Source organism: Prionailurus viverrinus, chromosome C2 (assembly GCF_022837055.1).
Source record: "Prionailurus viverrinus isolate Anna chromosome C2, UM_Priviv_1.0, whole genome shotgun sequence".
Lineage (NCBI taxonomy): Eukaryota > Metazoa > Chordata > Mammalia > Carnivora > Felidae > Prionailurus > Prionailurus viverrinus.
The window spans coordinates 145,184,972-145,207,994 of record NC_062569.1 but is presented as its reverse complement, the minus strand read 5'-3'; the positions used below and the strand labels follow the sequence as shown (position 1 = coordinate 145,207,994).

Genomic DNA, 23,023 nt, shown 5'->3' with positions numbered 1-23,023 from the left:
TTCCTTATTTTTCCCCCCATTAATCTAAGTATGGGTTATCCAGGTTCTTTTCTCTTTCTTGAGCTAGAAAGTAAAATATACTTCAAATGCATACAGATCAGTGATGCATGGAATTCTACTGTTGAACACTATTCAATGCAAATATTCTTAGGAGAGGTAAATAAGGCTTTTATTAGGCTTTTATATCGTAGTATAAATAAGCTTAATAGATACTTTTCTGAGACAAGTTAAAGTTAAATTTGCTTTTATATTTGCAGAGTATTTGAATCTTGACTCTGCATAAGGAGACCGTGGTTCGAGCTTCTGTCTTTCTTAGCAGTTAGGAGAAATTTACTGAACCTCTTTGAGGCATAATTTTTCAATGTGTGGGTTGACCAAAGATACTAAAAACCCCTGTTGCTCTAATATTTCAAGTTAGTTGCCTCAGAAAATGTTAAATGTTAATTCCTGAAATATTATTTTAGATGCAAATTAATAACTGCCACTCAGGATATGTCCTTTCATCAAGAAATAAGGCTAAACAACAACAACAACAAAACTGTATGTTGACTTGGGCAAAAACAGAAAATAATGCTTGCTACAAGACCGACTCATCAGAAAATATATGCAGAAACTCAGTTCCAGCCAACACTTCTATTTAAAGTCTCACTCAAAGTGTTGTATTTGCCTCTTAAAAGAACATCCTCTAAGGAAGGCTTTTAAGCTTGTATTCCCTTGAAGGAAATCCATGGGCATGAACACCAAGGGTAATATCCATACCCCTTAATTCCAGTGACAAGCACAAGACATGAGAAAGCCAGGCATATCACAGAAAAAGGCAGGCTGAGTGCTTTGCCAATGAATCTACAATTTAATTAAGCTAAATTAATAGATATCAGTAATTACATGGATTAATTTGAGTAGAAAAAGAGTAAAAGGTTCAACTGATTGTCGGTGCTGCTGAATGCAGTTAGTATTTGGAGAAATCCATTCAAATGTGCTTGTGAGGCAAAGGACAAACCACTGATTCTCCTGATAACTTCGTGGAAGTGAAGAGGAAGCTTATGCAATTCCATTTGGTAGGGCAAGGACTCACCATCCACATGGACCATAAGGCGGAGGCTATTTGGGAATATGATGACATATAACTTCAAAGATCAAACCACAGAGAATTTCTGGGGAATTAAATTGAGTAGCTTCTTCCTAAGTGTATCAGAGTGATTGAAGCACAATTATGTGAAGACGTGATAAATGAGACTTAAGCAATAACCTAGAGAGGCCTTCTTGCATAAAATGACAAGCGCGGAGGAGGGACATCTGGACGGTGACACACCCAGGTCTAAGAGTATATATAACATGGAGTCCCGACCATGGCATTGAAACTCAGAGCATCTTCTGACGCTCACTCAGCTGAACTCCCATCTCCTGCCAACATGACCTACAGCTGCTGTTCTGGAAACGTCGCCTCCCAGTCCCTTGGGGGCTACCTGCGCTACCCAAGCTCCTCCTGTGGCTCTTCTTCCCCCAGCAACCTGGTCTACCGTACTGACCTCTGCTCTCCCAGCCCCTGCCAGCTGGGCTCCTCCCTCTACAGCGGCTGTCAGGAGACCTCCTGTGAGCCCACCAGCTGCCAGACGTCCTGCGTGGTGTCCAGCCCCTGCCAGACGTCCTGCTCCCGCCCGAGGACCTCCACGTTCTGCGGTCCCTTCCAGACGACTTATTCTGGGTCTGTGGGCTGTGGGTCCAGAAGCTGCTACTTTCTGGGCTGTGGATCCAGTGGCTTCAAACCCCTGGGTTATGGAGTCTGTGGTTTCCCTTCCCTGAGCTATGGATCCAGTTTCTGCCGCCCAACCTACCTCTCCTCCAGGAGCTGTCAGTCATCATGTTACAGGCCAACCTATAGATCGGCCTTCTGTAGATCAACTTATTGAGCTTCCAGACACTTTGAGCAAAATACTTCAGTCTCTTTTTACAGCTGCTCTCAAAGGGTTTCAGTAATGTTAGCTAACCCCTCTCACCCCTCGCTCTTCACCCTTTCTCCAGCATCGAGTACTGGTTGACTGTCTAGTTCTTTCAGATGGTGAAATTAACGAATGACCAAAATATTAAGTGCATGTGTGTAATTTTGAAACGATTGACTCAGAATTACATAAATTCTTCTTGCAGGATGTCAGTTCTGTTTGACCTAATAAACTCATTCATTCTTGCATCTGATACGTTCTCATTGTTCCTTATTGATTTTCAAAATTTGATTTGCGATCTATCTTTGGGGCTCCAGAGCTTCAGAACACCTAGGAAATGGTTTTGGATTTCCCTAGGAAAAGGCAGCAGGCATATGGTAAAATTTGGGGGGCACTCCACTGCCTAAGACCTAATAAGTGTGTATGTCTTCCACCATCAAAGCTGGAAAGGATTTTTATTTTTGAGAGTATGCCCATATAAAGCCAATATTCTCATCATGTTTTTAGTGAAGACACCTTCTTCTGCCAATTATAGTTGGTTTTGAGTTTACATTTTCAAAGCAGTATTGAATTAGAGTTTGTCCAGAGATGTCAACCAGGTGAAAAGCATTCATAAAATATATAAACTATTTGAGTAAATCTGCTATGTTGACATGAAAAAGAGAAAATATGAAGTGTTAGGGGTTGAAGGACATCATGACTGTCTTTAAATATATGGTAATATGGGTTATACAGTGTGTGTGTGTGTGTGTGTGTGTGTGTGTGTGTAAGAGAGAGAGAGAAAGATATACAGAGTCTGAAGGTTTAAAATGAGCAATGGGAAGAGTTATAGGGAGAAATATTTTGGCTCGTTATAAAGAAATATATATTTGTGAATTATAAATTTACAAAATTATTATGACCTGGGTACACTGAAGCTATTCAGTTTCTCAACAAGTAGAAAATGAATAGCCACCATGTTTGTTTGTTATAGTGACTTCTTCACTGAATTAGAGGTATGGTTAGATACCTTTCAATGTTCTGAACCCACATAAGTATCCTTGGGATCCACTGCCCAGTAGTGGTAGTGAGAAGAGAACACATTTTTGTAGGATACTATGCAGATCCCAGGCAGGACACCCTTTGTGTTTATTTTCAACTTGAGCAAGTTTTTGTCTCAGAGGCTAAATGTAGTGTCAGAATTCAGTTCAAACTTTTTCATGACATGTTAAGTGAAAACTCATCATGAGTGGGAGAGACACCAACAAAGATTTACCATTTACTCTAATCATGTGCCATGAATGTGTATTGATTTGTCTTCCCTGATCCCTTTTCCCCAAGCTTTTTCTAACTGAACCTGAGAAAAGAGAGATTCTTTTCTCTTATATCCAAGGCAATAATGGGCTAAGCACGGAGGCATCAGAACCAGGTCTTCTGGGCCCAGAAACCCACCCAAGAGACAGAAAATAGAGGAATAGAGAAGAAGGATGTAAAAGTTCCTAGTGACCCAGGAGACTCCGGTTTCCATCATTCCTTAAGCCAGCTTTATTAGCCCTTCCTGTACTTGGATTATATGAGCCAATAAAGTCTTCTTTTGGTTGAAACTAATTAAAATAATTAAAATAAAAGAAGATTTCTGTCACTCACCTCTAAAGAGTTATAATTAATAAAAATGTGTCATCTAGGTGCAGAGTTACTCATTGACTTTGGTGTAAATAAACACTTAAAATTTTTTTACCAGTAAGAAAACAAGATTCTGTGAGACTGAATTTCATCATTAGCAGTGAGGAGGGGCTAGTAATTCTTCCCAGTATAACGTGGGACGAGTAGAAGGTAGAGTAAAGAAAGCTTCTCAGAAAGTAAACTGAAAGGGGTCACAGTGGCTTAGCCAATGAGAGAGTCCTGGGGACACATTCAGCAAGCCTAGTGAAACTAGAAGTTTCTAACTTGAGACAAGGAAGGCTCCACAAGGAGTGATGAGCACGGAGAATGTTTTAAACAGAGAACAACTCCAAGATGGAAGGAAGGGACATCCAGTGACACGGAACATCTAGTACTGGAATGACTTCGAGATTTTCCCCCACTCTAAGCAATTTCCCCCACTCTTAGAGATTTTTCCCCACTGGGGATCTTTGAGGTGAGATGCTAAAAATTAAAATGGAGAGGCAAGGGAGGGGAGAGGAAATGCATACATCGGCATACCGCTAATCTGTAACCATTTCCAAGTATAGTATGAAGATGCAGATTTCAGGGATCAGGCAAAACGAATGCCTTTTGCTCCCTTAATTCTCTGCATGGTACTTTTCTCGGCCTCTCATCGCTGCTGATTTCCATCTTCCTATTTTTCTTCCCTCACCTCTCTGATCTCCTTCTCTCCTTCTTTTCTCCTCCTTCTCCTTCTGCCTCTCCTTCTCCTTTTCCTCCTCCTCCTCCTCCTCCTCCTCTCTCTCTTGCTGTCTCTGTCCCTCCCATCTCTCTCCATAATGTTTACCTCTTATGTGCACTCTGCTCTTTTCCACATCCACCCTCTGATGTCCTACAAGTCTGGGCACCAGGTAACACCAGTCGATGACTGTTGGATGATGGTGACAGAGTGTAATGGAAAGCTGGACTTTATCATTGCCTGAGAAGAAGCTAAGAGTGAAGAGGGGCACTGGCCTTTCAACCTCAGTCTGCTCACTCATAACTACCCCACTTCTAATGCCCTTACAACATGACATCGGCTCCTTGCTGTGAAGTCAGCTCACTAAATATATCTTGAACTACAACTTTGCATGACATTCTTTTGTGAAGAATGCTGGGGGCTTAGAAAAGACAAGGACTTTTGCCTGTAAAGGGCTAGTTCACGTGTAGTGAAAGAGACAAACTTCCTCCCATGATCTTGGTGTGAAGGGTGGGTGTAAGTGGGTACCAGAGGAACCTCAGAAAGAGGTAAATGCTAAGCAATGGCACAATCACTTGGAAGAATATTGTGTGGGGTTTTAGGAGGAAGAGTGCGAGTTATTTTCATTGAACTATAATATGTGGACTGCAAAAGCTAAGAGATTACATAATAATTAAAAGTGAGATGGTGCAGCCCTAGGGGTCCAGAAATCGAGACAGAAGCGACACCCATGCTTGACAAAGCCTGAGCCTTTTGTCTGGCGTGATAAGATGTCAATGATAAAAAACGACCTTCACATTTGATATGCAGGAGTGGTCCTGTGGGCTCATTCTTGGGAAGCAAAATTAATGTGCTTATTTATGTGACTGGGGACTCATTCAGTTGCAATTAACAGTCTAATAAAATGCTAACACACACAGGGTAGACTTCAGGGATGCACACTACAACTTGAGAAGGCACTGAACTCCCAATTAAGGGAACATGAGTTGCTTCTCAAGTTCCAAATATTTTAGGCAGCTATTCAACAGGAAATCATACCTCTCACAATGCCTTATCTACTGTTCCTCCAGGAGTTCCCCATACTGTCCCTTTAGGGGTTTTCTGACTTCCTAGTGTTCTGCTGTGTCTATCCTCATTCCATTGATTTACTTTACTGCAGCGTCTCATTCTTAAGAGGCCACTCACTGTCAGGGTTGTGCAAGGGATTGCCTCCTTAAATGCTGCACCCCAGGCTTCCACCCACTCTCCCCAAGCCCCAGTTCTGGACTGCATTTACCTCTATTTTGTAACTAGGATGTGTATTGACTATCATATGCACACCAGGCAAGAACTGTTGCTTCCTGTGGGCCCCACCATGCTGCTGACACGGAGTCCTGGGTCTAGGGACATAATAGTTGCCACTTCTGGGTGGTGGGCCCTGTTTCTGCCACCCAACCTACCTGCTTCTGTAAACTGTGTATTTTGCCGGCCAGTCTGTGTATGTAAATGACTCATCAAACTGCTGCATGATCGCATTTTTTGTGTGTGCAGACTACACAAGCTTCTAGTGATGTTGAGCACTCTGTACACAATCATTATTATTGTCAAATAATGAGTATTCCCTTATTGAACTGTGGTCTTTCCCCGGATAAACTGTACTTGTTCTAAGATACCCCCTGTAATTGGACAAGCGACCTGGAGAAAAATAGCCTCTGTCCATCACTCCTTCCAGCTGATTAATCCACTAAAAATTATAAACTTTTAGTAATGTTCCATTTCAAGCCTCATCCTTTGCAATGATGTAGATCCTCATAAGCAAGCATAAAATAATAAGGAGAAATGAGATTGTGGATATTTAACTCAATGGAACCCAAACTGGGCACTCTATTATTTTTTGTTTAGTGTGTATGTTCTGGTGTATCTTTTCGATGCTCTGGGTTTTGAAGAAATATTGATCTTTTTGTGAAATATACACCAAATTTTTAGCTTAGAAAAATGTTGCTATATGTAGGATTACTATAGGTAGACCAGGCTTTTGAAATCTTTTAATGTTATTTCCCTTGTATGGTACCATGTATAGGGAAGGAGAGCAAATAAAACATGTGTTGGGACTCAGGTTCTATTCCTGGTTCCCTTGTTAACTAGATTTTGATCTTATATACATCACTTCACTTCTCTGGGTTTTGTCTTCCATGTATGTAAAATGAGATGGTCCTTGATGATCCGCAATCTCTAAGATTTCTTTCAGCATTAAAAAACAATTCATGTGATATGGTAATAGTATCATGTGGGGGGTGAGCCTGTTAATGCCCCTACCGCAGTTTAAGTTCTTCTTTGTGGCCTGGAAAGGGAGGAATGGAAGGCAAATATATAAAATGTGACACGATATAAAACATATTAGCATTAAGAGAGAACTTCTCAAATAGTAAAATCATGTTTCTCATGTAAGTAAAAAGCAAACACAACTGAAACATCTTAGTTCACTCATTAATAAATGAATGAATAAAAAGTTACAACTGGCTCAAAGGAGAATTCAAAGAACACAATTATGAAGGCTGTCGGAAATGCTGAAATGAATTTACAAAGACAGCTACAAAGTGGTCACTCTACAGAGGAGAAGTCAATGGCACTGGATGGAAATCATTTCAATTTCTACAGATGAGAATCATTCGCATTATTATCAATTTTCTGCAACAAAACAGATGAAAATCAATATAAAGTGGAGATATCCTGAAAGCTGAGTGAGACAAACCACATAGCAATTCATTCCCATGTCCCCTAATTCAAAGTCTTTCATGATTTCTGACAACAGTATGTGAAATCAGAAATGTGAATTGTAAAACATATTAAAACATGCAATCCATGTGAACAATATTTTTTCTTTAATATAGAAAATAAGAAGAGAGGGAAATTATATACATCGTGGCATGGAAAGACCTACCTTTCAACTTATGCTTTTCTGATGGCACTTTGTCTGCTATAGGGATGTGTGGAAAAGGGACACAGGGGTGTGATATTTTGACTTTACATTTTCTTCCTGCCCTGCCCTGCCCTGCCCCTCACCTCAGTTCAGTTGCTACACCACTGCTTGATATCACTGTTTAGGAAAAACAAGATTCACTCTTTTAAAATCTCAGAGTTAATTAAACTAAATAACATTATATAAATGTAATAGCCGCAACAGGTGGTCCATTTTTCAGATTCATTACCCTTTTTAGTTTTTCTAACATGAAAAAGTTAACCAATAGCTCCCACCTTGATTGTAACAGTGGTTACATGAATCTATCATGGGATAAAATCTATCATGGGATAAAAGACAGCTATACAAACACACACACATACGCACAACAAATGCGTATATGTTTAAATTGGTAAAACTGAATAAGGCTGTAGTCTGACTGACAGTTTTGCACTAATGTCAATTTCCTGGTTTTGACATTGTGGTACAGTTAGTTAAGATGTCACTATTGAAGGAAACTGGGTGAAGTTCAAGGGATTCTATGGTCAAGTTTTGCAACTTGCTGTGGGTCTATAATTATTTGAAAAAAAGAAACAGTTAAAGGAAAGTTAACCATATGTTGGCAATCTAAGTAGACTATCAATTGGTTAGATGTGATATACGGTTTATAACAGGTGTTTCTGGAAGATTCATATGGGCACGCTAACGTCTGTGAGTTAAAGTGACAAGACACAGTCATCACTGATATAAGAAAGCTCTTAGTCTGCCAAGGGTGGATATGGGGGTCGTGAGTAAAAGTCAAAGGATTACAAATTGCCCAAAGTTTTCCTTTTCTTCTATGTACACCAGGTGTCTATCTCAGAAATTGTAAGATTTCCCATCAATCTCCTTTTTGCTTCTTGATGGAGTCAGTAAAAGTCTTCTACTCCAAATGACTAAAGCCCCACTTCCCAATGTTTATCACTTGGACCATCGGTCTTAAGGGACACGTAACAGATTAGACACAAACGTACATTCATGTGATGAATATTGGACTAACCAAATTCAACAAGTTTGTTTTCTTCCTCTTTCCAAGTTTTAAACTATACTGAAGCATATTGCAAATTCCCAAAGGAAAGAAGATTATAGTCCCCCCACCCTCACCATGGTGGAGTTTCAGAGACCCTACGTGAGTTTTTTCCCAAGTCCTTTGGGCCAGATAATATTGTAATTTTTAGTCAAAATCTATCCCTTGGACAATGAGGCATTGTCCTTATTTTAGGGAATTTTTGCAAACGGTTAGCATCTAAATTTGTCTTTGATGTGCACTCTCTTTTTGATACTTTAACAGCAAAATAATCCCAGTCATGTAATTGAAAGGGAAGCTGTTATCACACTCATAATCATAAAAAGAGTGAATAGTGGCTGATTCTGTGTTTTTAACAGCTTACTCTTCCTGCCGGGCAAATGACCACAGAGGTTAATGTCTTGACTATAAAATTGATTCCAGAGGACTTCACTTTCTGTGTCCTATGGATTGTGCAAGGTGAAGAGGTGTCAGTGACTGTTCATTTTCTCCAGCTTATAAGCCAAATTGGAAAAATGCTTTAGCTTCAACAATTTGAGGGTGATTTCTCACGGTCTATTATTGCGCTAGGTAAAGCAGGAAAAACAAACAGTCAAACCACATTTAGCACATCCTCGGGAGCCGCAAACTTCATTCTGAGAGAATGATGTGGAAATGTTCTCCTAATCGATTGTCAACACATGAAGGGGAATGCTTTGTACAGCAAGCCTGCATTTCCTGAAGTCATGAGATGGAACTCTATTCAGTTTTTCATTTTCAGATTCTCGACGGGAAAAGAATATGGTTGTGAATTTTCAAACAGCTTACTTTTTACTTTCCTGCTCCATACCTTTTGTACGTGCGTTAACGCTTTGCCTGGGACTGTCTCCTATCCTCTCCATTTTAATCCTATCTTCTGAGGCGTTTTAGGTGCTAAAAAAGCTTAGTAAGAAAGCTTTACCTCATCTGCATCATGCATTGGTCTTCTACACTTGTAGATTGATAGTGCGGCTTAACAATGTAGAAGGTAAGGCTGGGGAATGAAATCTGGAGACAGAGAGACCCAGTTTTAGGTTTTTGGCTGTATAAAGTTTTTATTAAAATAATTGTTTTAATTAAAAAGAATTAATGTTTATTTTTGAGAGACAGAGAGAGACAGAGTGAGAGTGGGGAGGGACAGAGAGAAGGAGAAACAGAATCCAAAGCCGACTCCAGCCTCTGAGCTGTCAGCACAGAGCCTGACGCGGGGCTTGAACCAGTGAACTGCCAGATCGTGACCTGAGCCGAAGTTGGGCTCTTAACTGACTGAGCCACCCAGGTTCTCCAATTTCTTTTAATGTTTATTTTTGAGAGAGAGGGAAAGAAAGACACAGAACATGAGTGGAGAAGGGGCAGAGACAGAGGGAGACACAGAATCCCAAGCAGGCTCCAGGCTCCGAGCTGTCAGCACAGAGCCTGATGTGGGGCTCAAACTCACGGACCGTGAGATCACAACCTGAGCTGAAGTCAGACACTTAACCGACTGAGTCACCCAGGCGCCCCTATTAAAATAATTTTTAACACATGACTTAACGTATCACTATACACTTTTTTTATACAAAAGTTGAAAATAATATTAGTTAACTCACAGGGCTATTATGAGGAATATATATGAGAATTATGGAATATAGAGTAGAAGGTTAGATTTTCAATTTATCGAGGGCACTGTGCTTCAGGCCCTCTTGATATATCCCCCTTGATATACGATGTGCTTATCATTTACATGGCAATTAACATCCACATGATATACGATGTGCTTATCATTTACATGGCAATTAACATCCACATGTCAATTGTCTCTTAGCAAGTAGGGAAAGCATAGAATAGACTTTGGTCTTCATCACTGAGATACCAAAATATATGCAAAGAGCATCACTTTTGCAGGCAGAGGCAAAATAATGGTTGCTTTTTTCAACAATGGAGAAATACCAATTTTGTGTTCTAAGGTTTAGTTGTAACTCATTTAATATATCTCCTTGCTTAAATCTTCATTCGCTGTTTCATTCTTCAGGGAAAAAATATGCAAACCTTCCTTAAAAGAGCCCTTACTTGCTGACGTACTACTTTGGATAAACCTCTATAACTTGTTGCAGCATGTGATGACAGCCACTGAAAAGTTAAAAACAAACAAACAAAACATGAGTATTGGAACGAAGAGCCACCTGGCACCCACAAGCCCACCAGATCCCATTCTTGGGGACAATAGTTTTAGTCATTACTCTATTAATGATTTTGTTGGGAATGCCAAACAAAAACAAAATTACTAATAGTCTTGGAACTCAAAGTGAATGAGCAACAGACATCTTATCTTTGCCTGTTGAACTTTGAAGTTTTGCCAATATGGATAGAGAATGAAGGTGCAGTGCCTTCAAGCTGCTGAATCCACATGAACCGGATGCTATCCCCAAAGCTCCGGTCGGTTAATAGGCCTTTGACTCCTGAATGATGGGACTTGTTTGTAAGTCATGACTTGATTATTACCAGAAACTCCTTCTTCCCCAAACGCAATGGAATTAGGATAGCTCCTTGTAGCAGTAGGTACAGAGTCGGGGCTCTCCTGTTAACCAACCAACATCCCAAACTGTGCCTGGGCCCCCACGCCACCCTCCAATCAATGGGATTGCTTGATCATCAGAATACCACAGTCAGGATGCCTAGTTTCATTTTTCCACCTAGAAGATCTTCTGAGTTTTTGTGCTTCAGAATCATTTCTTAGAATATTTGAGCATTTAGATAATCCCACTTCATTTTTTAAACTTGTGCATTAGTCTGTCAGCTGTGCAAGGGAACCCATTTAAGCTATCCAAGCATGTGACTCCTAAGGAAACACCATGTGTATTTGAATCCACGACTCACACACTTATTAGCTATTTGTCTTGTACATACTGTAGGACCTCTCAAAAATTCAATTTCCTTTAATGTAAAAGAGAGATAATGATAGTATTTATATCACAGGTTTATGATGAGGAACGGATGATAAGATATCCAAAGCCACGAAAAGAGTTCCTTGAATATAGAAAGCACTCTATAAATGTTAACTATTATTAGATTATAAATGTATAGAACTTATGTCCAAAAAATAAATGCACGTGGGTCCCTTGACTTAACTCTCTGGTTGCATGAGCCATAAACATCACATTATTTTATATAGCCTAAAACCAAACATTTATACTCTCAATTCCTAAGCATTTTAAATATCCACTAAAGTACATAATAGTGTGCTCTATTCCCTACCAAACATCAGAAATATATTTTGACATAGTTTAAGCCAATACTTTTATAGTATACACACACACACATTTTATCTTGGGTCAACCTAATTCAGAATTTCCTTATAATGCTTTTTCTATTCATCTTTTTAAATTTTTTTAATGTTTATTTATTTTTTGAGAGAGATGCAGTGTGAACAGGGAAGGGCAGAGAGAGAAGGAGACATAGAATCCGAAGCAGGCTCTAGGCTGTCAGTACAGAGCCTGACACGGGGCTCAAACTCACGAACCATGAGATCGTGACCTGGGCCGAAGTTGGACGCTTAACCAATGGAGACACCCAGGCACTCCTTTTTTTTAAATTTTTTTAATTTTTTGTCTATGTTTGAGCAAGAGAGGGAGATGGCAAGTGGGGGAGGGGCAGAGAGAAAGGGAGACACAGAACCTGAAGCAGGCTCCAGACTCTGAGCTGTCAGCACAGAGCCCAACATGGGGCTCAAATCCACAAACTGGGAGATCATGATCTGAGCAGAAGTCGGACCCTTAACCGACTGAGCCACCCAGGCACCTCAACGACTTTTTTTTTTAATATTTCTTTTATACTGTGATCCCCCTGGGCAGTGCTTTCAGTCCTGGTCTTCACTCCAGAGCTTGTCTGGCCTTCAAGCCACCACATTCCTCTATCAAGGTTAATCGGGGCTTTTTAGATGTAACCCCTGCCCTCACATAACATGGAAATGTGATATCTGTAACATTGCTTTGGAAATTTTTATTTGTTCCGCAATTTTCAATGTGCTTGAAGAAAATAATTTGGTATTTGCTTTACTGCTTCTAAACACAGCCCCTAAGGGGCCATTAGAAATTTACATGCTATACGTTTGATGGGAGATTACTTTTTAAAAGAATTTGGGCTGAAATTTCCAATTTCTTAGCTAATATAATTTAAGTCCACTTACATGAGACATTCCATATTCATCCAGCTGGTAAAGAGAGCCAAGAAGAATTATCTTTCCACAAAACTCATTTGATTCTCATGGAGTATCATGATCATGGAATGATCGTTGTCTTTTATGAACTATTTCTGTCACACATATTAGTTGCTACTGAACGTAGGTACATGCTTTATTATACGGCACACCCCATGAGGAATGATTGAGAAAAGAACCACAACAAAATACAATACCATAAGCAGGGAGGAAAGAGAAGGACTGTATCTCGGCATCCTGTAAATGACCTTCTGAGTCACAAATTACACCAGCAATGGTGACCCACTGTTCTGAGTACACAGCAATCACCTGAAATCCAAGGCAAAAATGTAAGCTGGCTTTTACCTCCAAAATACAAGGAAGCATATTTATAACAGTGTTGATCTAGTTGGTTTAAGTTAGACAACACACTAAGGAGATACTCTTATGCAAATTGGAGAAAGATATTAAAGTCGGCTGTCAAGAACGTCTCACCCACAGGGTGAGCACATAAGCCATCTAAGCCAGCAGGGAATAGTCAGATACTCCCTGACATGATAACAAATGACTTAGATAAAGTGATAATAGGTTACAACTGCTGGGTTGGAAACTTCTCGTCCTTTTACAGAATTCCCGGTCTACCTAAGTCTTATCTTGTGGCCTCACTTACCCCAGCTACAGCGTCAACCCACTGAACTCTGTTCTCCCGATCTCTGCCTAGATAGGTCTCTCTGTAGTGACTCAAGACAGAGTTTGCAGAAGTCCACCAGCAGCTAGGAACTATCCTTTTTCCAAACACTATGAATTCAAAGCTTTCCGTTCTTTAAATTGTAGATCTTGCAATTCCCAAAACCTGAACTGTCATCCCAGCATCGTCTGTGAAAACTACTTTTCTGCCACTGAATACAGACTAGCCCATAGGACTGGCTTTTGCCTCTCCGTACTCCTATAGGTACTGTTTCTTTCTATTACACTCATTAGCTGCAACCCCTCACTTCAAGAATTGACTGACCACCAACTATTTAGTTTCTCTCAGAGATACATGTTCTGTTATCATTACACAAAGAATAGTAAAAATGGAGAAACTGCCAGATACTAAGAGAAATATAAAATAAATTTTGGGGCGCCTCGGTTGGTTGAGCATCCGACTTCTGCTCAGGTCAGGATCTCACAGTTCCTGAGTTGGAGCCCCGCATCCAATTCACTGCTGTCAGCAAGGAGCCCGCTTTGGATCCTCTGTCCCTCTTTCTCTGCCCCTCCCCCACTCATGCTCTCTCTCTCTCAAAAATAGATAAACATTAAAAAATGACATCATAAGTTATTTGATATTCTTTTTCTACCATCATGTGCAGAAATGTTTCTGTCTCCTCAGCTAAACTTTTATGGATTTTGAACCTGTTCATGTTTTCCTTTGATGTTTTTTAAGAGTCATTGGCCCACTGCGGTTGCACTTCCTCATATTGCTAAATGCTATGTGGATAGCTTTGGTTGCTGATTTTATAAAATCGGTAAGGACCGCCCATTTGCAAGGAAGCGTTACTCGCAGTGAGCAGCGCCTAATGTATAGAGTTGTGGAATCACTATGCTCTACACCTGAAAGTAATGTAACATTTTGTGTTGCGTATACTCAACAACACACAACAAAAAACCAAAAAGCAGTGACCCTTGAGCAAACACATGGAAGATGGGAGGACACTAGTACTATGCACTGTTCCCCTTTCTTTTCGACGTCCAAGAAGGTTAGAACTGAATTTGAGGCTCAAGAGGCCCCCGTGGTCTGCAGATGTGTGGTCTTTTGTCCCTTGCAGAGGCAGGACAGGACAGCGGTTAAGGGCATGAGCTCCGAAATCAAACCAGATTCAAATATTGAATCTGCTCACTACTGCTCACTAGCCACGTGACTTTGGGCCCTATATTTCATCTCTCTGGGTCTCTCAATGAAGATAATAAGAGCATCTGCCTCCCAGGGCTCTTTTAAGGATTAAATGAAATAATGTATGCAGATTCCTTTGCATGTAGGAAGAACCCTAAAATTCAGCTGTGAAGGGTGCCTGGGTGGCTCAGGCATTTAAGCGTCCAGCTTTGGCTAAGGTCATGATCTCATGGTTCATGAGTTTGAACCTCGCGTCGGGCTCTCAGCTGACAGCTCAGATCCTGGAGTCTGCTTCAGATTCTGTGTCTCCCTCTATCTCTCCTCTCCTCCACCCATCTCTCTCAAAAATAAACATTAATTTTTTTTAAAAAATTAGCTGTGATTACTTTTAAAATATCCACTATGTGCTAGGCAGGCACTGTTGCAATTGTGGTCATTTCCAAATTAGAAATAAAAGAAAAGAAAAGAAGAGAAGAGAAAAGAAGAGAAAAGAGAAGAAAAGAAAAGAAAAGAAAAGAAAAGAAAAGAAAAGAAAAGAAAAGAAAGGAAAAGAAAAGAAAAGAAAAAAGGAAAGAAAAAGAAATGAATGTATGTGGTCTCTGATCATGACATGTTTATAATCCAGGGGGAATATCTACCTAATTTGACCTTTCTCCAATATTCAATACTTTTTTGACTACTTCCCTTTTTTTGTAACACATCTTTACCTTGATTTTGTTTGTTACACTCCTGATTTTCATTTTACTTCACTGGCTATTAACTCCCGTCTTTTGCAGGCTCCTCTTTGCAAATTCCTTAAATGTAAAAGTTTCTCAGGGTGCCATGTGGGCCCTTTCTCATATCATTCTATGTGTTCCTGGGTTTTTATCATTTTTATTGGAGGCAGCCAAGCACTGTGGTTAAGAATATAGACGATTGAATCATACTACTATGGTCTGAACCCTGGGATCCATTCATACTCCTAGGAGACCCTCTGATCCAGTCTTCACATTGCAGCCAGAATCATCTTTGTAGGAGGCAAATTTGATCTAGTTCTACCTATGTTTATAACCTACAGATGGTTTCTCAATGCTTCAGAATCATATTCCCTTGTCTAAGCCAACAAGGACAGATGAGTTTGGGAATCCAGAGTTTTTCAGATTTCAGAAAGATAATGGGGTGGATTAGCCATACCCCGGGTAGTATCTAGGACAATGCCCCATAATCAAACATACTGATTTATTTCTGAGGCACGGCATAAGATATCCACATGGAGAAGGGGCAGAAAAAATTAATCTGCATAGTTTCCATTAGTTTGAGCCATGCGATTCCATCTAAGAAGAATAAATATTGCATCGTCTTCGTCCTCCAAATTGGTTCCAAAGGATTTTTGATTTTGCAGAGATTTCGGGACCTTTAAAGGATGTCCAAATCCCTACCACGGCTGACAGAACCACTCATAATTTGGTTCCTGTCTGTCTCCAGCTTCACCTTTCATCTCTTCTCTTCTGACATTCTTTCCCGATGCCAAGCTTCTTGAAACAAGACCCCCCCTTGCCTGAGTAACTCTTCTGCCTTCAGCCCTTAAACTGAGCTGGAGAGGTGTGCTATCTTTTGAAGATAAAATTAGGGCATAGAGGTATCCGGTGCAAGATAATGGGGGGGGGGTGTCAGATCATAGAATGACATGCATAAAATACTTAGAGATATGAATTCAAGTTTACAGAGGTCAACATAGACTTTTGAAAGCACACTCTGAAAAAATGCACAGGATACAGAGTTGAGACAGGTAGGCCCAGAGGATTGGGGGCACACTGAGGAACCACCTGCGGTCTCAAAGATAGGAAAGCTTAGACACAGCAAGAAAGGAAAGCAAAGTATTCTAATATGTTTCAGAGATTAAAAAAAGTAGCAAGACATGCTGATCCAAGATGGGAGATGGGAAGTGAGGAAGCAGGCCGGGGTGGGGGGGCGGTTCTAGATGTCTCCCGGACATCCCATTTTCAGAGTTGCGTAGATGGTGTACTATAATTTAGGTGGGTGAAAAGGCACAGAAGCAGATCTGAGCTGGGAGACTCTGTTTATGAAGGCAGTTAAACTTCTGCTGGTTTTGCTGTTTTTGTGAAGCATCCAGGGGGATAGGCGGAACAAGGGAAAGTTCGGAGGTCTAAAGACAAAATGAGATAGGAGATATTTAGGTGGTGATAAAACCATCAATTTCCTAATTTATCCATTAAGAAACTAGACACAGGCACCTGGGTGGCTTAGTTGGTTAAGCGTGCAACTTCGGCTCAGGTCATGATCTCACAGTTTGTGAGCTTGAGCCCTGCGTCGGACTCTATGCCGACAGCTGGGAGCCTGGAGCTTGCTTTGGATTCTGTGTCTCTCTATCTGCTCGTCCCCCACTCGTGCTCTGTCTCTCTGTCTCTCAAAAAATAAATAAACATTTAAAAAAAAGAAAAACAAGTATACAACTTTGATCGTTCTTGAGCAGAGGATTCAGTGCTGAACAAGAAAGAGTAGAATTATTGTCTGCTTCCCCCACCACCCACTCCTCACCCAGAGATTATAGTCAGAGATGTGCCACTCAAAAAAATGAGTCATAGACCACGGTAAATCAGTGATGTTACCAAACCTATGATTTAGTGAGGCTAACAATTTTAATCATGCAAGACTTCCTAATGTTCTTAATGAAGGAAGTGATGCATTGATTTACCTGTTGGCATACACCATTTATCTCATGGCAGAGAGTAACAAACTCCATGGACTAGCTGTATTCTACAGGGCAGACTAGCTGCTCTAGTCTACAGGGCAATTTAAAAATATATTATATTGTCAAATTGGTTTCCATACAACACCCAGTGCTCATCCCAACAGGGGCCCTCCTCAATACCCATCACCCACCCTCCCCTCTCACCCCCCAAACCCTCAGTTTGTTCTCAGTTTTTAAGAGTTTCTTATGTTTTGGCTCCCTCCCTCTCTAACCTCTTTTGTTTTCCTTCCCCTCCCCCATGTGACAATAAATTTCATATTTAAAAAAGTATATATATATATATATGTGTGTGTGTGTGTGTGTGTGTATTATAAAGATGATAGAATTAAGTACAAGGTAATAGATATCATAATAGGAAAGCCTAATTTATCCTGGGATCCAGTGGTTATAAAGTAAGGAAAAGCTTAATTATCTTAATTATCCAGTGAAGGAAGAACACGCAGGCAGGGAAAATAGCGTGTCCTTGCGGTAGGAGAAAGCTGGAGAGAGTTTAATGGTTCAAGAGGGAAAGGGTACAGTGTGAAAATGAAGTTAGAGCCATGGGCAGGGGCACGACTGTGCAGCCTCGCAAGTCACGTGGACGATTTGTGTTTTATCGCACATCTATCCGAAAACAATGAGAAAGTTTTAATCAAGAGAGTGATACGACCGGCTTTTCACCTTAAGATTTTTCAGGCAGGGATAGGGAGAAGAGATTGGAGGAGACGTTTTCTGAAGATGAGGCGGACCACGCTGGAACTCTTTCACAGCCCGCCAAGAAAGGAGACCACCTTGAACTCGAGCATGTGTTCTTTCCCAGAACTGCTTTCTCCCCCATGCAAGTTTTAGAGACATTTTTAATTGTACTAATGAGTGTGTGTGTGTGTGTGTGTGTGTGTGTGAGAGAGAGAGTGTTGGGGGGAAGAGGTGTGCTACTGGCCTCTAGTGGATGGAGGCCAAGAGTCCTGCCTTACAATGCACAGGACAGTTCCCACAACTAAGAATTACACATCCGAAAATGTCACTGATGATGAGGTTGACAAACCCTCTACTAAAAGGCAGGACTAGATGGATTTATGATGAATTTGGAAGACAGAACGGGTCACTTTGGGGAAGGATTGCATATATGAGGAGGATCCTAAGCATTTTGAGTTAAGCAATTAGATGGATGGAAACGCTGCTTACCTAGATAAGAAAAGAAATATTTCATTCTCCGTAGGGAAGAGCAAAAGTTCAATCTCGCACACATGAACGTTTGACACCCTTATGAAACCTCCAAATTGAAATGTCTGGTAAGTAATTGGATATCGGAGCCTAGAATTAAAAAGAGGCGTGTATGAAAATATACATTTGAATGGCACAGAATATAGATAGTATTTTAAGCCATGATGGGGACGTGCCTCCTCTATAGGCAGCATGTGTCAAGAGGTGAGCACTACGCCTCAGGAACTGTTATGTACAGGAACCCAACTAAGGTTACAGAGAATTAGGTGGCAGTTAGAAAATGAGGAGTGTGATGTTTTGGAACTACATAGATGAACATGTTTCAAGATCAAGGGCACAGTCAGTCACTTGTGTTGAATGTGATTAAAGGTTCACATAAGATCTCCCCAAAATGTCCATTGCATTTAGCAGCATAGAGCCACTGCTGGTGACGCCAGTGAGATTTCGGAAGAGTGGTAAGCCAGAGAGAGAAACTATGGTTATTGAAAAGAGAAAAAGAAGTAAGATCATTGACAGACTGAAGGCACACTTTCTTAGAGAATTCTATCCTTAACAAATTAGGAGAGCTATATCGTCATGAAGGAAATGACACTGTGTGACATTTTTGGATGGAAAAAGTTGACCTTGTCATAAGGCTGAGAAAGCAGAACCATTTGAACGGATGGATGAGAATGAAGCGGTTTGAAACAGAAAAGAAATAATAATTAATCAAGGCCCCAAGGCCAGCTGTGTGTAGAGTGGGGGTGGGGGATAGATATCTCGGGTCACTTCCCCCACTGAATTTATACTTGGGGATTATATTTAATCATGAAAGAGACTTATTTCACTTAGTGTTTTCATAAAAATAAGTTTTAAAAGAAAAAAAACCAATTAGTTTATATGCATATATTTGTTTTGGATAAGTACAAAAATAAAAAGTTAATGATTTGATATATTCCTTCAGCTCAGAAATAACTCAGGAGTACCCACCACGTGCCAGTCGCTGGGGCAAAGAAGACTAAGCCCTACTGCTGCTGACCCTGAGGTATTTCCCTGCATGTGGCTGTTCTGCAAATTCAGAAGGCTCAAGTCTAACTCATTCTGCATGACCCATATCAAAAGGCATCCCTTGCAATTCCTTCTCTGTGTGTGTGTGTGTGTGTGTGCGCACCAAATGGATAGCTTATCACATACTAAGATTCTGATGTGAGAAGAGTCAAAGCTCAGCTGAGATGAACACCTGTCAGATAGGAGGGATTTGATTTTGCCTTTAAGGAATGAAAAGGATTTAGAGAAGTGAGCACAACATTTGGCAGAAATTTGTAAGCAAAACAACCAGCAAACTATTCCATTGGTGCCAGATAAGCAAATACTATAGGAGATTAGAAAACAAATCACCTGCAAAACAAACAGAAAGATCAAATTACATAAATAGCTTTTTGTCTCCAATTTCTAAAAGATGCTTGCAGGCAGAAGTTGGATATTATCGTAAGTGGGGGGAAGAAAGGCATCTCTAATTCCAGGACTTTTCTTTATACCATTGATTTTTTTTTATAGTCATAAGGATGATTTTAACTACTTGGTATGAAGGTAAGTTTTATGCTTCTTTGTCTTTCTAGAACGATGAGCAAAAGAGAAGCTCAGCAGGGAGTGAAATGAATCACTCTCCGAGGTGTCTCATTTCTCACTCCCAACTGAGTTGGCAAAGGTTAGCACACTATTAAAAATTCAAGTTTTTGCAAATGCGCTTCATCGGTAGTCAAGTCACTCAAAGTATATCAGTTTTTAGCAATTATTCTCAGCGATAGGCTAAGTGTTTGCCAAAGAATTCTCTGCCTCACATGGAAAAAGAATCCAATAACTCCATACTGGATAAAACATGAGTTGCTTGTTGATGATAAGCTAAATGAGAGGACAAATAGAAGGCAGTTTGAAACAACCATCTCCATGGTAACTTTGCATAAGAGAAAACAGAACTAAAATGATTAAGAAGTTGTTCCTTTAGTGGCGGCATTTAGGGATTTCATAAAAGAGGTAAGACTCCATACGGAGGCCCATCGGATAAAATGCAAATGTTATCACACTGAAATGTTATTTTTTCACGTGGGCATTCATTGCTCACATGATACTCGAAGTGAAAAAGACAAGCTTCTCAAGTTGTTAGCATACCATTGTGGTTCCTTCTGGCTTTGAAGAAAGGCACACGTGGGTCACTAAATTAGTGACAATTCCTATCTCATAAGGTTGTTGCAAGGATTAGATGATGCCACAATTTTCAATGTTTTACGCATGGTAAATGCTCAATAAAACATACATAAATATTTGGGAGGGGGGTGTGGGTGACTGTTAGGAGTGCATTGGTGGTAACAAGTTATACATTCACGCTCAAAATGCCCACGATCAAGCTCGTGAAGAAGGGAGGGCACTATCTGCATCATGACAAATATCTTTGAAGGCAAACCACACCTTATTTCCAGAAAAAAAAAAAGCGACAAGTGCCTTCTATAAATCAGAATAATTAAACAGCAGTTAAGAACACATGAATGTGTTCAGTTATAATTATAGCCTAGGATAATTAGTTATTTTCATGACAAGACATGCACAAGAATGGCAAGGGTCTGCATCATACCCAGTGCAGTGAGGGGATATATATGCATATAAACATGCCTGGCAGATATCACAGTATCTTCTCACTGTAACTCAGCTGAACTCCCATCTCCTGCCAACATGACCTACAGCGGCTGTTCTGGAAACTTCTCCTCCCGCTCCCTTGGGGGCTACCTGCGCTACCCAAGCTCCTCCTGTGGCTCTTTTTCCCCCAGCAACCTGGTCTACCGCACTGACCTCTGCTCTCCCAGCACCTGCCAGCTGGGCTCCTCCCTCTACAGCGGCTGTCAGGAAACCTGCTGTGAGCCCACCAGCTGCCGGACGTCCTGCGTGGTGTCCAGCCCCTGCCAGACGTCCTGCTCCTGCCCAAGGACCTCTGTGCTCTGTAGTCCCTGCAGGTCAATTTACACTGGATCTCTGGACTGTGGATCCATCAGAGGCTACTGCCTGGGGTATGGACCTAGAAGTTCCTACTCCCTGGGCTGTGAATTCCAGGGCTTTGGATCCCTGGGTTATAGAGTCTATGGGTTCCCTTCCCTGGGCTATGGGTCCAGCGTCTACTGCCCTACCTACCTGGCTTCTAAGAGCAGACAAACTTCCTATTGCCAACCAACCTGTAGATCTGGTTTCTACCACCAACCAACTTGTTAAGGATTCTGGACCTGGACTTCACTGCCCTTCAAAGTCAGTCTCTGCAATTATCTGGCTAGAGTCTATATTCTACTAGCTAGAAAAGTGATAATTAAAAAAAATCCTATTAATGTGAGACCATTTATCTCATAGAATACCTATTCTTTTTTCCTTCTATTTTTCTTCTATTTTCCTTTGTACTTCTTTTGTTCAAAATGGACCAAGTGGTCTTTTTTTTCCCTTCAAATAAACTCATGTAATTTGATATTGGATCATAAGTCAATGTTAATTAAAAAAAAAAAAAAGATATCCATTGGGAATTTCAAACCTACTATGTTTTCTCCAAAAAGAAATGTTTAATTTAAGAAACAGGTTCCCGGGTAGGCAGAATTCTCTGACAACACATTGCTCGTTCCCAGGAATTTTTGGCAAGTGGAATCACAGCTTGGGCTGGAGGTTATTCTAAACTCTTCCGCTTATAATCATTTCGGCCTTATTAGGTACCTTACTTTGGTTAAACTACTAATGGGTCTAATCCAAGAAGAAAAGTTCCAGAGACAGCAGTGAATACACAGCTTCGAGTGTATTATCCTGGCTGCATCAGGTGAGGAAATGTCAAAACACTTTTCATGAGCTCCTTTCACCCACTTTTACAAGCAATTATGGAATTTTGAGGTCCTGATATTATACTAACAGCAGTAACTGGGTATGATGAAACAAATATCTTAAGTATGAATGAAACTAAACATGTATACATTTTATTATAATAAAATTAATTCACTTTCTAAGAGTTCTTTCTCAACTTGGTGCTTAACTCTCTCCTCCCTTGGTCACTGGACAACCATCTGTTTTCAAAGAAGTCCCTGGGAGCTCCTGGAAATGTAGCCCTATCATGAATAGATAATATTAAGTGAGCAGGAAGATTGGACCTCTTGATATCTTGGGCTTAGATCTGGATGTGATACCCAGGTAGTCTGCTAAACTCTCTTGTTTGGGCAAACACAGTCATCTACATTTGAAAATACGTAAGTAGGAAGAAAACATGTGTAAGTGGATCTGGGTACTCATTGCCATCGCCCTCACAGGCGTTCTTTTCCCTCCCCCCACAAGAACTGTGCTTTGTTTATGTATCCCTGCTTATCTGAGCCTAGTCAGTCCTTCGAAAGAACGTTGCTATGGCTCCCACTTTCAGGATGGAACCTGGCCAGTACAAGGGGACACCCCAATCTTCCCTGGAAGTGATTGGTTCAGGATGGAGCACGTGCTCTGACTGACGCCAATGAGAAACAAGGAGTGATGTGGACAGGTTCTTCCGGTTAAAGTTCTTGTGGAGTTTTGCAGAGCAACCATCTCTTCCTCTAGACCTTGTCGTATCACGTGCATTCATCTTGTATGCGGCCTGAAAATGACACCATCACCTGAAAGACAGTAAAGGCAAGAGAAATGCAAGGAGTAGAGCCCAGACTGTCTCCGGACTTTAG

General features: G+C 40.7%; 2 protein-coding genes across 2 annotated transcripts; both read left to right on the top strand.

Annotated features, from left to right (window-relative positions):
- The first annotated feature begins 1,349 nt into the window (after nt 1-1,349).
- On the top strand, nt 1,350-1,910 carry LOC125175501 (keratin-associated protein 13-2-like). The gene has a single exon (XM_047876138.1). The coding sequence runs from the start codon at nt 1,350-1,352 to the stop codon at nt 1,908-1,910; it is 561 nt and encodes a 186-aa protein (XP_047732094.1).
- A 19,086-nt stretch (nt 1,911-20,996) lies between these two features.
- On the top strand, nt 20,997-21,563 carry LOC125174546 (keratin-associated protein 13-1-like). Its single transcript, XM_047874053.1, has one exon. The coding sequence runs from the start codon at nt 21,033-21,035 to the stop codon at nt 21,561-21,563; it is 531 nt and encodes a 176-aa protein (XP_047730009.1). The 5' UTR covers nt 20,997-21,032.
- Nucleotides 21,564-23,023: the final 1,460 nt, after the last annotated feature.